The sequence below is a fragment of the Patagioenas fasciata genome, chromosome 7, assembly GCF_037038585.1.
Source record: "Patagioenas fasciata isolate bPatFas1 chromosome 7, bPatFas1.hap1, whole genome shotgun sequence".
Classification (NCBI taxonomy): domain Eukaryota; kingdom Metazoa; phylum Chordata; class Aves; order Columbiformes; family Columbidae; genus Patagioenas; species Patagioenas fasciata.
Window position 1 is genome coordinate 23,041,966 of NC_092526.1, and position 14,849 is coordinate 23,056,814.

At 38.0% G+C, this 14,849-nt stretch overlaps 1 protein-coding gene across 3 annotated transcripts in view; it reads right to left on the minus strand.

Moving 5' to 3' along the window:
- Window positions 1-1,491: 1,491 nt before the first annotated feature.
- The window catches only part of SP3 (Sp3 transcription factor), a 34,910-nt gene continuing 21,552 nt past the window's right edge, over window positions 1,492-14,849 (minus strand). For all 3 annotated transcript variants that reach the window (XM_065840554.2, XM_065840553.2, XM_065840555.2), the window contains 3 exons: window positions 12,066-12,258; window positions 5,367-5,563; window positions 1,492-3,244 (listed from right to left, as the gene is read on the minus strand). In XM_065840554.2, the coding sequence (XP_065696626.1) occupies window positions 2,928-3,244; window positions 5,367-5,563; window positions 12,066-12,258 (707 nt within the window). In that variant the 3' untranslated portion in view covers window positions 1,492-2,927. The remainder of the gene's footprint in view (window positions 3,245-5,366; window positions 5,564-12,065; window positions 12,259-14,849) is intronic.

Genomic DNA, 14,849 nt, shown 5'->3' on the forward strand with positions numbered 1-14,849 from the left:
GCCCTGGAGGTGAGCAGAGATCTTTCAAAAATCACTGCCATGTAACATGTGAACACATACAGCAGCATTCTCAGACAACACTAACACACTGGCTGTGAGCCACTGGGCAGACAGCCCTTAGACTGCAGGCTTTCCATCAGACTTTTTCTCACACATTTCCAGTTACTTTCTTCCAAAACCTACCTTCTGAAGCTTCTTAACAACAAAATATCCTTTTGAAGAATGCCACCTAAACATTAATTAAACTAACTACTTGATGTACTAAGCATTAAAGTTCTGAGAAATAAACCAATCTCAACTTCAGCAATGAGACATCAAAACCCTTAACATCTTCATCCACAGATGCACATCAGGGAAATTGTCATGCCATACAACTTCGGTATTGAAAAGCAGTTTCATTAAGAAAGCAACCCTCTTCCCTCCCTCTTAAAATAATGCACTAATATAGCTATGAATGGCTGGAGAAATGAGAAACTCAACTACTACACATTAAAGTAATTTACACTAACATGCTCTGTGAACTAAAACAGCTTTTGGAAACCACAGCCGCTCACGTAAGGGAAGTGGATGGAGAGTATGTTAAAATATTGACGGCATCCATGGAATGGTGCAAGTCCAAGCAGAACTGCCTCCTCTCCCAAGCTGCTGCTCTTGTGTCTTCCCAACCAATTTCACTCTTATTTTATTAAATAGAAGATTAAGCTGGTGCCAAATTAACTCCCTTTTCTCTATACCTGTCAATTTCTCTTGCTCTGAATCTCAGATTTGCCTTAATTTTTTTTTTGCATTAAACTTCAAATGCAGAAAATGTTCTGACTTTTTCCAGCTCTCTCTTTTCTAGGCTGAGCTCCACCTGATTTATCCTAAATTATCCTGGTCTGTCTTCTGGCCGCTTGATACTCCCAAGACTTTATATTTCACAAATGAAAGCTTTTCACTTTCATTATGGCATCATGTATAACCATCACTCTCTTTATTCTCACAGTTCTCACTGGTCTTTCTTAGTCCATTTGAAACCATCACCTCACTATTCCAGCCGTATTTTCTAAACTCACAGCTTTTTCCCTCTTGTACTTACTATTTCTTCCTATGCCTTAAGCAAACTGCCATTATCTCTTCTAGCCACACTTCCCCATCAAGACTGTGTGTATTGTGTATTATAAATACCAGGGGACTTAAATGCAACTTTATTTTCATAACCTATAGGATGTGTTTCCTATGTGCCCTGCTCAGCATAAGGTCAAAAAAGTTATCACTATGCCAACACAGTATATAGTACCTGCACAGCTGTGCACATCACATACAGACTGGGGTTTGAGAGCAAACAGGTGCTGTGTTATCATCTCCTTGCCCCTAAGGAAAGGAAACACCATTTCTACTTCCCATCATCTAGTGCAAAATAATAAACAAACAAAAACAAATCTCTCAGGCTGCCGAGATAGATTACGGAATTACACCTGATTAGTTAACAAGAAGTACAGTAAACTCAAGTCAAAAGAAAAAAAAATAGTGTTTTATTAACTACCACACTGTTATAATACACTTTAAACGTACAATAAGGTAGCCTTTAAATTTGAGGTGGTTTTAAGAATAACAAATGAACAGATTTCCAAATGTTTGTAAATAGGTGAACTGCAGTAATTATTGTACATTTTTTGAAAATGGTATAGCACTTACAGACTGGCTATATAACTTCATTTTGTACATTTTTTCTATAATTGAAAATATAAACAGTAATTAAAAAATAAAAAGAAAATTCAGCATAATAAAAAACATATATGTTTATCAGTTAAATGTACTGGATACATAAAATTTTTAAGGGAAGAAGCAAAAAAGGAAAGATGGCTGATATTTAAATGCAGATTGACTAACCAAAAACTAAACAACAAACAAACAAAAACCTCATAAACCCCCTAGTTCACTATGACTATATCCATATGTTTGGGAGTACTGTCAATATGGAAGTGATTTTTCTGTTGTATTTGCATATGTTATATTTTACTGGTAATTTACACGATGGCTTTTAAGGCCCTGGCAAACAGATGGTTTTTCTGGAAAAAGATTTGATAGAAGTCACTGCTGAGATGCAATACACCTTATTTTTGGTCCTCCAATGTTCAAAAGAAGGGATATATACTTCACTATAACATTTGCCTTACCACCCAAATGCCTCAACCTATACATATTTTTTTTAACATTTTAAGCTTTTAAAACATTGGTTATATTGCCCACCTTGGTTATTGAAAGAATATTAACAAGACATTATTTTGGCAAATTAAATCTTAAACATGGCTTTTCAATAGGATTTAAAAGGTGACTATCCCTAGAGTTCCATGTTAAAATGTAGTTTTCAAAATCTTACAAGAGTAATGCTTAAAATATTGTACATAGTTAACCTAATTAAAATAATTAGCTTCAAAATGACAAGTTGATGAGCTAAGTAAAGCCTACACTATGTAACATTTGCTTGGAAACTTGATTTGTCAGTTATGCATAATAAAAATTCCAGTCATCAAGAAAATTACAAAATTTCTTTTATCATAACATGATTTCTTTTCACCCATCAACTTCTTTTATCTTACAATAGATAAATACCAACATGTTCTCATTTTTTACACTAAACCACACAGGATTGATGCATTTGGTTAGACTACCATTTCCATCGTTAAATTTTTTTTTAATATAACTTGGTAAAATTTCATCTCTTCTAGATTCCAAAAGTACCTACAAAACCCATGCAATTTTACCATTTTAATATACTATGGAATATCATACAAAGTAAGGCATTTCAGTGTCATGTATAACCAAGTTACTGTCAATCCAAAAATTTTTGCACATCAATAAAAAGATATCTAAGAACTTAGGAACAATATTCTTCTCACTACTGTATAAAAATAACCACAATTAATAGGTATCTTGTGTAATATTTACTCCATTGTCTCGTTTCCTGAAACTGTGACAAGCTGTAAAGGTATTTCAGTGTTGGTAAGAATATCCTGATTGCTGGTGCCAGATGTATTAACAGTTCCTATTCCTGAAACAGAACCTTGTTGAATATTTGCAAGGATAAGTGTTGTTCCTCCTGCAGTAATCAGAGTATCATCAGGTGTTGCTTCCACTGATGCCAGCACTGTACTGCTAGAGTGAATACCTTTTTTATTCTGATGTGTTTTAATGTGTTTGGCAAGGTGGTCGCTTCTCATAAAGCGTTTTGAACATTCCGGACAGACAAATTTCTTCTCACCTGTCACAGAAGACAAGAAAACAAAACATATTTTCAAGAACATTAAAAATATCACATGTACACTAAAATCTGGGATAACTTGTTGGATTTAAGAGTCAGATTCTAACAACATCTATACTGAAGAAAAAAAGAGATCCAATGGAATTAACTTGTGTGTTAAACTTGTAGACATCCATACAAATCCTTTAAAAGAATTGATTTATATTCCTGTGTCTCACTGAGTTTGGGGAGATCTTTCAGGCAACTTAAAGAATATTGCCATCTCATATCCTGAGACTGCTAAGTGTCACTGCAATTATTACCAAGAAATAACTTCAAAGAGGAGAACAAAACCTGGAAATGATTGACAGAAAAGACTATATGAGCTCCTGCAAAATCACACTCAAGCCTGACAGAAAAGATCATAGGGTGGGTAATTCAGGTTTGAAGTGACCTCCGGAGGTCTCTAGCCTGATCTCTCTTCAAGCAGGGTCAGCTATGAGATCAGCCTGGTTGCTCAGGAGTTTATCCAGTTTGGTCTTGAAAACCTTTAAGGCTGAAGAATGCAGAAACTCTCTGAGCATCCACTTCAAAGTGCTTGGCTGTCCTCACAATGAAGTTGTCTTTCTTTATATCTGGTCTGAACCTCTCGTTTCAACTTATCTGTTGTCTGTCTTCTTCTCACCAATGCACCACCGTGGAAGTCTGTCTTTGTCTTCTTACCAGTGGCCTTGCAGGTACTAGAAGGTCGCTGTTAAGCTCCCCCTGCCCTTACCCAGTTCCTACAGCCCCACCCCACTTCAATGCTCCAGCTTCCTGATCATCTGGGTCACCCTTCACTGAAGAACTCAGGCCTGTTGGTCAATGTCTTATATTCAGGGCTGAAAACTAGCTGCAATATTCTAGATGCAGTTTAACCAGTCCTGAGAAGAAGAGACTAATCTCTTCCCTAGGGCTAGTGTCTCTGTTTCTGTTAATACAGCTCATCTTCTGGTTGTCCATCAAGACTCCCAGGTACTTTTCAGTAGAGCTGCTTCCCAACTAGTCAGTGCTTAGCCTGTGTTGCTGCAAGGGTTAATTCCATCCTAGGTGTAGTACTTTGCATTTTATCCTTGCTGAATTTCAGCCTTGCCCTCAAATGCATTGACCAGTCACCCCAGCTCGGTGTTATCTACAAGCCTACACAGTGTGCACTCTGTCACCTCTGCCAGCCCAGTGATAAAGATGTTCTAACAGGTCAAAGGATAGATCTCTGCAGGTTTTTTTTGGTTGGTTGGTTGTTTTTTTGTTGTTGTTTTTTGGGTTTTTTAGAATCTATCTGACCATCCATCCAGACAGACCCCAACGTCCCAGCTTGGGTTCAAGCATCCAACATGTCTAATGAATGCATATCATTAGGTACAAAACATGAAGTATTTTTCATAGACATTGCAAAGACAGTTTTCTAAGCAACGTCAATGCCGATAAGCATAGAAATTATTTATCTGTTGTCATGGGGTTTTTCAAACAGTCTAATGTTAAAAAGTAAGCATCCTATAGAATGGAATTGTGGGTTCAGTTGTAGGAAAGCAGGTAATACAGACAATAGATTTGAAACAAACTGCTCCTTGAAAAGGTGAAAGATTTAGACTATTTTTTTTCTTTGTATTAAACAAAAGGAGAAATGTGAACCTGGAGTCCCTCATAGGTGGTCTACTCATGAAACCAGAAGATGTAAAGTGATACACCATCACATGCTCTTCCATGACTTTGTGAATGATGTCTAATCTCTTTGACCTCTAGCCCTCTATTTTTTTTTTTTTAATGAGAGAAAATTATTGAAGCTTTAAGCTGGAACAACAGCTCTAATCTGGTTCAAACCAACTGAATGCATTGCTGAACCTGAATCAAAGTATTCTGATTAAACTACATTAAATATTAGCTTAAATGTCAGCTCTGAATCAAAAATGGTAGCTCTTTTTCCTCCTCAGACCTACAAAAGAAACCAATATTCATAGCTCTAAGTATTAGCCAATTTTAGAAAAGCCACACTACATTAAAATCAACCCAATATAAATATCTGTTCTCCTCTTAAAAGTTATTTATCCAAGCCCTCTCCATGACATGTCTCTAGTTACATGCCCCAGAATCAAAGACTGAAAACCTGTGTGCGTTCTTCGGTGCCGCTGAAGCTCATCGCTGCGTGTGAACCTTTTGCCACAGAACATCCAAGTACAAACAAATGGACGCTCTCCAGAATGCCAGCGGAGATGAGCTCGCAAATGTGAGGTTTTCCCGTATACTTTGCCACACCCAGGTATGTGACAAATGTGTTGCTTCTTTTTTCCCAAATTGGAGCCTCTGTTAAAATAAAAAGCAAAATTTAAAAAAAGTTATTAATTCGAATACTTTCCTTCTAAATATTCATGCCGATCATACATACAACTGGGGTTACATATCCCAACAGATCTGTAAACAAACCTGAAAAGCTTCCCACTGTTGTTTCAAATAGAGTCCAATATACTCCCTAAGAAGCTGGAACTAAATTCTGTAATGCCATCCTGATTCTGCAGCAAACTATAAATTCAACAGAAGTGTAATCCATAGCAAGCATGCATGTATATGAAGTTGGAAATACAGTCACTACAGCAGTTTGTACTACTTTGATGCTGAAGTGCCCATATTTTAAACTTCTCCTAGGTTCAGTTTTTACCATACCGAAGACAATTTTGGCAAAGAAAAGCACAAATGACCGCAATTGCCAAAACAGAAACTGGAGATTTTGGCAACTGGAAAGGGAACAGATGGGACTTTTGGCATCTTGGGGAAACCTTAGAAGCAGTCTGGGGTTGAAAGACAAGCACATTAACCTGAATATTTCTACTAAAAGGAATGGTAGTGAAACAGCTGATCTTGCAAACATTTAAATTAATTCATTGGTATTTCTGAAAAAAAAAATCCATAAAAATGAACACATAATTCACAGATAGCATAATCCATACTTGTGATCCTGATGCCTGTTTTAAGATGTTGCCTCACTGAAATGATACGTGACTGATTCAGGGGAAGCAACTGGCACAAAATCCTAACTTTTTTGTTGTTGGTGGTGGTGTTTGGTGGTATTTTTTTTGTTAGATAAAATCAGGAGAGCGAGATAAGAGCCACTGAAGACCCAGAGAAAGAGATCAGTCTGGCCAGCACAGGGCATCATGATTGATTTTAGCCAATTTAAGCGTTTGCTGCTGCTGAAAGGGGCACTCTAGGGAATAGATCTGGCTGACAACGCAGCTCTATGAATGGTAAGTGCTGGTACAAGGGAGGAGATTGGAAAATGCAGCCAAGCATCGGGCCACCTTATTCATCAGCAGTGTTAACTTAGAACAGCTTAAGTGGATTCTGAAATCACAGTCTTGGGCACTCCATCCTCCATGACTGACTATACAATTTTCAGTTGCCTCCCCAGGGCAAACTTTTCCTTAAATTGGGTGCTCAACTTCTGCTTAACAGTCCAGCGGCTGAAGAATTTGCCCAGTAACTATTAGACCTATATTCTTATCCTTACATTCAGAATAATTCTGTTTTCCATCTAACGATGGTTCAGGGTAAAATGCATACACACTTTAATGAGCTAGCACTTGGAGCAAGCATTTCTAAATAGGCACAGAAATCAACTCACTCTAAAAACTCAAAGCATCTAAAGCGAATTCCAGCCTAAGCACATACACACCTAAAACATTCCAGACAGTCCACAAAAGTGAGCAACTGAAGTCCTAGAGAATGTTTCTAAGAAGTCTCACTAGAGAGCGATCTTCATAGTGCTTCATGTGTCATTTTGTCTCAGAAGAAAAAAATATCACTTTGGTAATAGAAGAGACTCTGCTTATCTAATTTTCTTGGTTTTATTGCCACACCTCAAATCCTTAGCCCCACAGAAAGTTCACCTGTGTGTTTGATCCAGCTTGTTTACAAATTTCATGCAAAAAATTCTCTGGCATCTGACCTGAGATCTTAAGCTCTTTGATCATTCTTAGTCTCAGTAAGAACGCTTCTGACTTACTTTTCCTTTTCCAAACGTACTAAAAGAAGACCATTTCTTTAGACCAGGACAAGCGTTGCCTTTTTTACATCTCCTACCTCAGCTGAAACATCCATTTTTGGTAACCTTTGCTACATCTAAACTGTCAGGTTCACGCTCTCCCATGGCCTTCTCTCCAAGCCAAGATTAAAAAGCAAAATTAACTGTTATGTCAGGCATTTACATTTGTGCTATGCCACCTCCACAAAAGCTCAGTATTCACAAGTTTTGAACATTCAGCCAATCTCGAAGGCATTTAGCAAAATGTCTAGATTGCCTCCTTTCGTTTCTGGTTGCTCAGCCCCTGCAGACGGCTGGGTCAGCACACAGAACTCACTCTGTCTGTAACAGTTCCAGTGGCATCAGCCCCAAACACCCAGCTCCCCGGAGCACAAAGTAGTTTTCTGTATTCCTCTTTTGTGTTACTGCAATCAGTTCCACGGTTCTCATGCTCTACGTTCACCATCATCCAACGATTCAGTTCTAGAGAGCTCTTCTTCATGTCATTTTGTTTGGTGGCTCAAGGCATCCAGCAATCGCTGTGCAAGCCAAAGGAACATCCATGGTCCTCCTCCGTTACACACTCTTGATGACTGAAAGAATTCTCTACAGGATCCCACTCTCCTGTGTCTTTAGTTGCCTGTCCATATCCACGTAACTCTAAGTTACAGTGCTCAGTCTCTGCTTTTTATAACAAAGTGTATTTTTATATTTGAGAATATACTTCTGTATATAGAATATTTTTTGCATTTGGTATTTCTTCCTCACACTTTCTCCAAATATAGTCTTTCCCTCTAGGGTAATCAGTAAAAATATTGTGTAACTTTGCATGATACAGTACATAAATGTGACACAAATGACATGAAATCACATCAAAATTCCCCTAAAATAATTTTAAGATTCCTAAGTCAATCATTTGAAGTTGTTTAATTGCACTTTTGGTCTAGGCTGAAGGAGAGAAAGGTTCAACTCATGGTCAGCTTACTGTGTGTAGGTGGTGTAGTATACATAATTCTACCCCACCTAACTAGTGACAGAATTCTCTAGCGGACTCTGAAGTTCAAAGCGAGGAGAAAGGGATGCACAGAATGATATCTGCAAGACTACTGTGAATGAGTACCTAAGTGTATTTATTCTACACAGCTTCATACAGGCATCTGCATGTTTGCTTCATGTGTGCTCTAAACTGACTGGATATGAGCCAAAGTCTAACCGAACGCCTTGCAGCTGTGACAGTCTGGCACGCAGCCCTGACACGTCACGCTAAGAGGCTTTTTTTGCTGCACTGGTCAATAACCATCAGCACTGAGTAAAGGGATATGACTCAAGCCTACTCCTTGACTGGAGTCTGCAAATCAATTAATATTTAAGTATTTTCATAGTACTTTTTACCTTTACAAGGATTTGAAACCACATATCTCAGTAACCACGCAGAATGCAACCATTCCAGCAGGAGATGCCTTCATGCACCGAGAAACTGGACTTTCAGTCCAGCAGTACTTCCAGGAGGAACATTCAGTATTTCAAGGGTAAAACACACACTTATTTTAAGAAAGTGTATTTTAGACGTATGTGCCTGAAGTGGTACTCAGAAGCACTGTTCCTCTATAGATCCAGACAGAAGTAGCTACATCTCAACATAATTCCTGATGTAATTGAGAGGAGGGTGAACTTTCCACCTAACTTCAGACTAAGACAGTCTGTTTAGGATCAGAGTCATCCTTTGAGGTATGTCTCTCTCCATGTGCTTATCCATTTACTATATAAGCTTGAGGCTATAAGGTTTTAATTTACACATCTAACACACCATCTTCTTCCTTTCCTACCTCCCCCCCGGCAAGTAAGGCAAAGATTATAGTGGCTTCCTATTTCACAGGACTAGTACAAATATAAATCCTTTGAAGACTGCAATGTAGTCTAATTCTGTCTGAGTAAAAAGACCAACAAAGGCCAACGATAAAAATCAGAAAGAACCCCTCAACTGCCCTTTGCATCCAGAAAACAGAAAAGACAAGAAATGCAAAACTAAGGCTACACAAAAGGTGAAATTACGATGAAGTCTGTATATGTGAAGTCATGTACTACCTTTTCCTACACCATTCAGTGCACATTGTGTGAAACGCCATTCAGCTTTATCATACTGATTTAATGCGCATTTGTTGTCTAACTAGTTACATATTATATAAGTATTATCTTAAATACAGCATTATTCATTTCCCCGGAGTTTTTTTTTCCCCTCATCGTGGGAACTCAACACTCACACTGTCTAAGCAATTCACAAACATTAATGAATTTATCATCTTGCAACACTCCTGTGTAGTGAACTTGAACTAGTACAGTCATTTCATACATCTGAACATTAGGTAGCAAGAAATCAAGGCCAAAACTGTCAAACAGCTTTAAGCATCAAGCTCAATACAGCCTAAGTATATTTGAGAGTACTTCAGATGTTCACAATTCAGCTCAACCGACTTCTTTACAGGAATGAACTCAGTACTCCTGCAGTGGAAAAGGTGGGGTAGGTAGACAAACACCTCCAAAACTTCAGAATCCTGTTGCTGTGGTCACATATCTCATTCTCTAACAGATGTCAGTCATTACACAGCCCTGATTCACTCCCTGTGCACCATCCATCCCGTCCATTGAATGGCACTGGGATCATAAAAAAGGTAGTATTCAGTAATATAATTAGAAACCAAATGATAATGCATATGCACAAGAGATTCAAGTTGCACAGGCTATGTTAACTTTGGCATTTGCCAACTTCCAAGTTTTCAATTTTGCAGCCTTAATTCTAAGAATTATAAATGCTATCTGAAGAAATTTATAAAAGCAAACGTCCTATCATCTGAAACACTGCAAGTCATCAGCAGAGTTGAAAGACAAATCAAAACTCAGAATTACAGCACTAGAGATAAACAAGTAACTGTAGCAGCTATAGAACATGACCAACGTGTATCAGAGGGAGAAATAAAATACTCCTCCAAGGCAGCTTACTCCTTTTGCTAGACTGTGAAAGAATGGTACATTCTGGTGGGAAAGTTGCTGTAGCAACTCTAGGCACTTTCACTCTTTTTCTGTTTCCCTGCCATTGTCTCTTTCATTATCCTGTTTCTATTCCAGTCTTAATTCCTCTCACATCCTGACTTCCTGTCCTACTTTTCCTACTTACTTTGTATATTTGATGTGTCCTTTACAGTGGATTGCTGATTCTCACCTATCTAAACGCTGTCCAAGCTCTTACCTCAACTCCTCAGATTCTCATATCTGAGTTTCAGTTAGGTTACACCCTTCTCCAGACTTAATCAAAACCATCTCTCAAAAAGATTATCTCTTGGGTTTCAACTTTAAAATTTGGTGTTATAGCAACTCCACTTAGAAGGAAGAGGATTATAAAGTACAGAAGTCTCTAAATTAAAGCCACTGCAGTTTGGAATAAAGCACAAGGAAGATGGAACTTGTGAAATCTCCATGTTTCCTAAGAGTATGGCCAGTGCAAACCATATTTTCAGGATTTTCTCCCAGACTGAAGCAAATCTCAACCTAGGGTGTACTTTGGGCAGATCTTCACGGCAGAGCCAAGGTTCACCAAGAACACAGAAATGTCTGTGCCAGGTTTCATGGAACGACACAAATTTAGCAAGATGAAGCTGATGGACAAAGATGCCATAGAACCTTATCTGCAGAGATTATCACCAGCTTCAGTTGTGATGTAAATGTATGGGAGTGCTTCTGTTCTGAAGACTTAATATTTACTTGGCATGGCTGTCTAAAATATTACCTTCTTTGCAAGCACAGAGAGATACCTAGAATATACAGCAAAACCCCACAAGACTTGACAATAGACATATTCAATCAGAACTATCAGAATTAGAGCCATAGGACACAGACAAGTTCTTTAAAGAGACCTCAGTAATTTACACTATTGTTCTCACATAAATAAGACTTCCATTTCAGAGAATAAACTATTATCAAAATGGGCATATTTTAGCGTACTGGAAAGAGACTCCCGCACAATTATATGAAGCACAAGCACACCTAAATGTTTTGACTTGCGAAAGGCAGTCTATTATCCCCACTTCCTCTCTTAAATCCATAACTGAGATGTTTAAAAGGAAGTGTTTTGGAATAGAATATTCATAATAGAAAAAAGTTGGATACTTCCATGAGTCGTAGAATAATAAAACATGGCTTTTTATGCAGCCCTGAAGTTTTATATGAATTGGAACTTAGCACATCTTTGTTAGCCAAATCTCCACTAACTTTGACTGAAAACAATCAGACAATTCAAAATTTGGTGTTTAGAGTTATTATACAAACCTTGTTTTTCTTAGGAAACCAGTGAATAAGAAAACCAGGATAATTGTATTTTTATAACATTCTAAAGCAATCAAACTGAGAAAAAAATGCTCAATCCGTGAGCAAATGCGGGAACATGGGATTTAATCAAACCCCTGACATATGATAGGAAGCCAATCATGGATGTGCATATTCCAAAATATTTCATTTTCATATACTATCCCCCTCACTTGTACAAGGTGGCATCTAATTCCAGATTTTTCCAAATAATCACAATGGAGTAACTCAGAAAGCATGGAATGATCCATCTGCCTGTCCATCCGCAACCCCAGAAATAAAGGTGGCAGCCCTTTATTGCACAAGCTCTTTTGCACAGACCTCTAGTTTTCTCTGACTGCAGACAAGTGATGTTAACTAAGGCTTCTTTTTAACTCACTCATTATTAGTTTTCATCCTTACATGCATTATATGACAGTGAATGCTACGTACCTTCCACCACCTTCTTTGCAGTTGGGACATGTGCAAGCTACTCGTCGCAGCCTTTTTCCCTCTTGATGTGGTTGGTCCCCTTCCTCATCCACCACCTGTACTCTCAAATGTGTTAGATCATTGGTATTCAGTGTAGAATCACCACTGAGCTGCCACTCTTCCGGATCAGGCTCCTCTTCTTTAATCCTAATATCTGAGGAAAAGAACAAACACAGATCCATAAGTAGCCCATTAAATAGAGAGAAGGAAACCACAATGATCAAATCTTTTTACTGCTGAGAGCACTATGTCAGTCAAAAGTCAACATCCTTTAGTGCACACTGACATTGCTTCTGTGCCCCTGTAACCCACAATGTATTTAAAAAGTTTATCTTACTATACATTTCAAAGTTGAAGACAAGCTATATCAAAGCATTAAAGTTTAAGTTTGAACTGTTCTTAGTGGGGAATGCTGTCACCAGGAAGATTTTGCTTGCCTGAAACTTGGGAAAAAATGACGAACAAGAGGTTGGACAGGGGTTGAAATAAAACATAAATGCATGTTTCAGATTATTCTGAGTAGCCATATATGTTTCCACAGGATTTCTCAATTAGTGTGAGATGTAGCAGAAATGGTCTTTCTCAATGATCTTCAAAAATGTTCAGTATGCACAGTGATATATTAAGTAATATGAGAAATCAATTAAATATAAGGTTTTGATCTAAGAAAGACCAAAATACCTAAGGAAAACAAACAAAAAAAATTTATTGCCTTTGTCCCATTTTCCCCTTCTCACCTCAAATTTATGCCTTTTCCACTATACACAGAGAATAAAACATTAAGGGAGGAAGGTTATTCAGCATTAGAGAGGGGTAAGCAACACACAAACCACTGTAACGTTCTGATGAGCTAGAGTCAAAATAGGTCTTTGCAGTTCCATAGATGCAAAAAAGCCTCTTAAGCTATCCAAACAGGACAGACACTTGCAAGTATGGGTACCCTCTCCCTGGAGGGCATTCACCCAATCTAATCCAAGAGCTAATTAGAGCACCACAGCACACTGTGAAACAACAATTATTTTAACAAATGTGCATTTTCATAGGAACATTTTTCCCTTCAGACACTATTCTGGATTCCAAATGAGCTGAAAGTCTGTTAGTCCGGAATTTAAAAGCCTCTTCTTTGGTTTGACAGAGTATTTACTTTGGATTTTTTTTCAGTGAAAACAGAATGAATCATAGAATCACCTCCAGCATTCATGTATTTAGACATAAAGGATTTAACTACACACAAAAATATGCTTGGTGCTAATGAAGTTTCAGTCCAGTCTTCCCCAACACCAGTTTGCCTTCCTTTTAGTTGCACGTGTATCATCATTTGCGGGACTGTGCTGTAAATGACATCACTCATGTAACTAAAGTTAAAATAATTCTCTAGGAAATCACTGCACTGAGAAAAGAATTCTAGGTCAGAAACAGGGAAGTCAAAAAATCTATTCTGGTTTGGCTCCAGAAGTCAATGCTAGAAATTAAGTCTGCATGAATATAGCAGGCCCTGAGCTGTGGAAACCCAGCACACTCACTTTTGCTGACCCTTCACACATGCAGTAACATCCAGCAGAACTACTGTCTCGTCCAAAGTCACCTGCACATTGAGCTTCACTGCTACCAGAAGTTGTTCACCATTTCAGACAGCAACATAACAAGTATCTTTCATGTGAAGACCTGGAAAACCTCTGTGGTGACTTCTAGTCTCCTACATCAGCCATCAAGCTATCTTTCCTACCAAATTAAATCAGTCTCTGACACTCACGTATGAAACAATTGTATTATACGTAATAATTTGTATATATATGTTATGCACAAAATTTTACTTTAGCTAAGATTAAGACACTGTAGAACATACAAAGAGTTTACAGAACTGATCTTTTAAATTGGGTACTATTAGGTCTATTAATACACTCACAGCAACTTTAGAGAAAGGTGAAAGCCTGATTTATGCAACTGGGTACATAACTGGAATCCAAGTACAGAAAAGGGGCAAGGCTGCCAGCACACACCAGTTCAAGCCTCCCAACAGTTTTTTAGGCCTGGATATGTTGTGTACCATGCTCAAAAATCAAATGTTCCATAAAATGTACATGGTATAAATTCTGGTGTTATTTGAAATTAGAATTAACATTAATAAACCACTCTACTAAGATAATTTCTTTATGATTTTCCTACCATTAGGCACTAGCATACAGTGAGTTTGTAAGGCCAGTGGCTGAATCCAGTTAGCACTGCACACGCATACTTCAAAAGAGATAGCAACATGTCCTAGCAAAGATGAATGGATCAAATGGGTGTGTGGATCTCTGCTTCCAAGACCCAATTCCACTACTGAAGTCAAACATTCCATATAACATAGGATTTCTCCTGTTATACTGACACCCCGAAGTCACGCTCTAATAACAGAAGTACACCTAACAAAGGAAACATGTCCAGAAAGTCTATTACTGCACACCAGTATCCAGGACTTTCTGCCTTCAGCTCATGCAATGTTTGTTCCACATTGCAAATCTCCAGCCTAAGTTCCTACCACTTTTTTCATCAGTATCTCTCCATTCTCAGTTCCTCTCAATCACGACCATTATTGCAGCAGCACAAAGGTTTGTGATAGTTTCAAATGGTGGACATATACATTAGAAAGTTATTTGGACGAAAAAAGCTGGACAGACAAAACACTCCTAAGAGCTGAGGATACTGGAGAAAATAACGATTTGCATGGACATACAATAGTTTATGGCATTATTTTAAAAAACG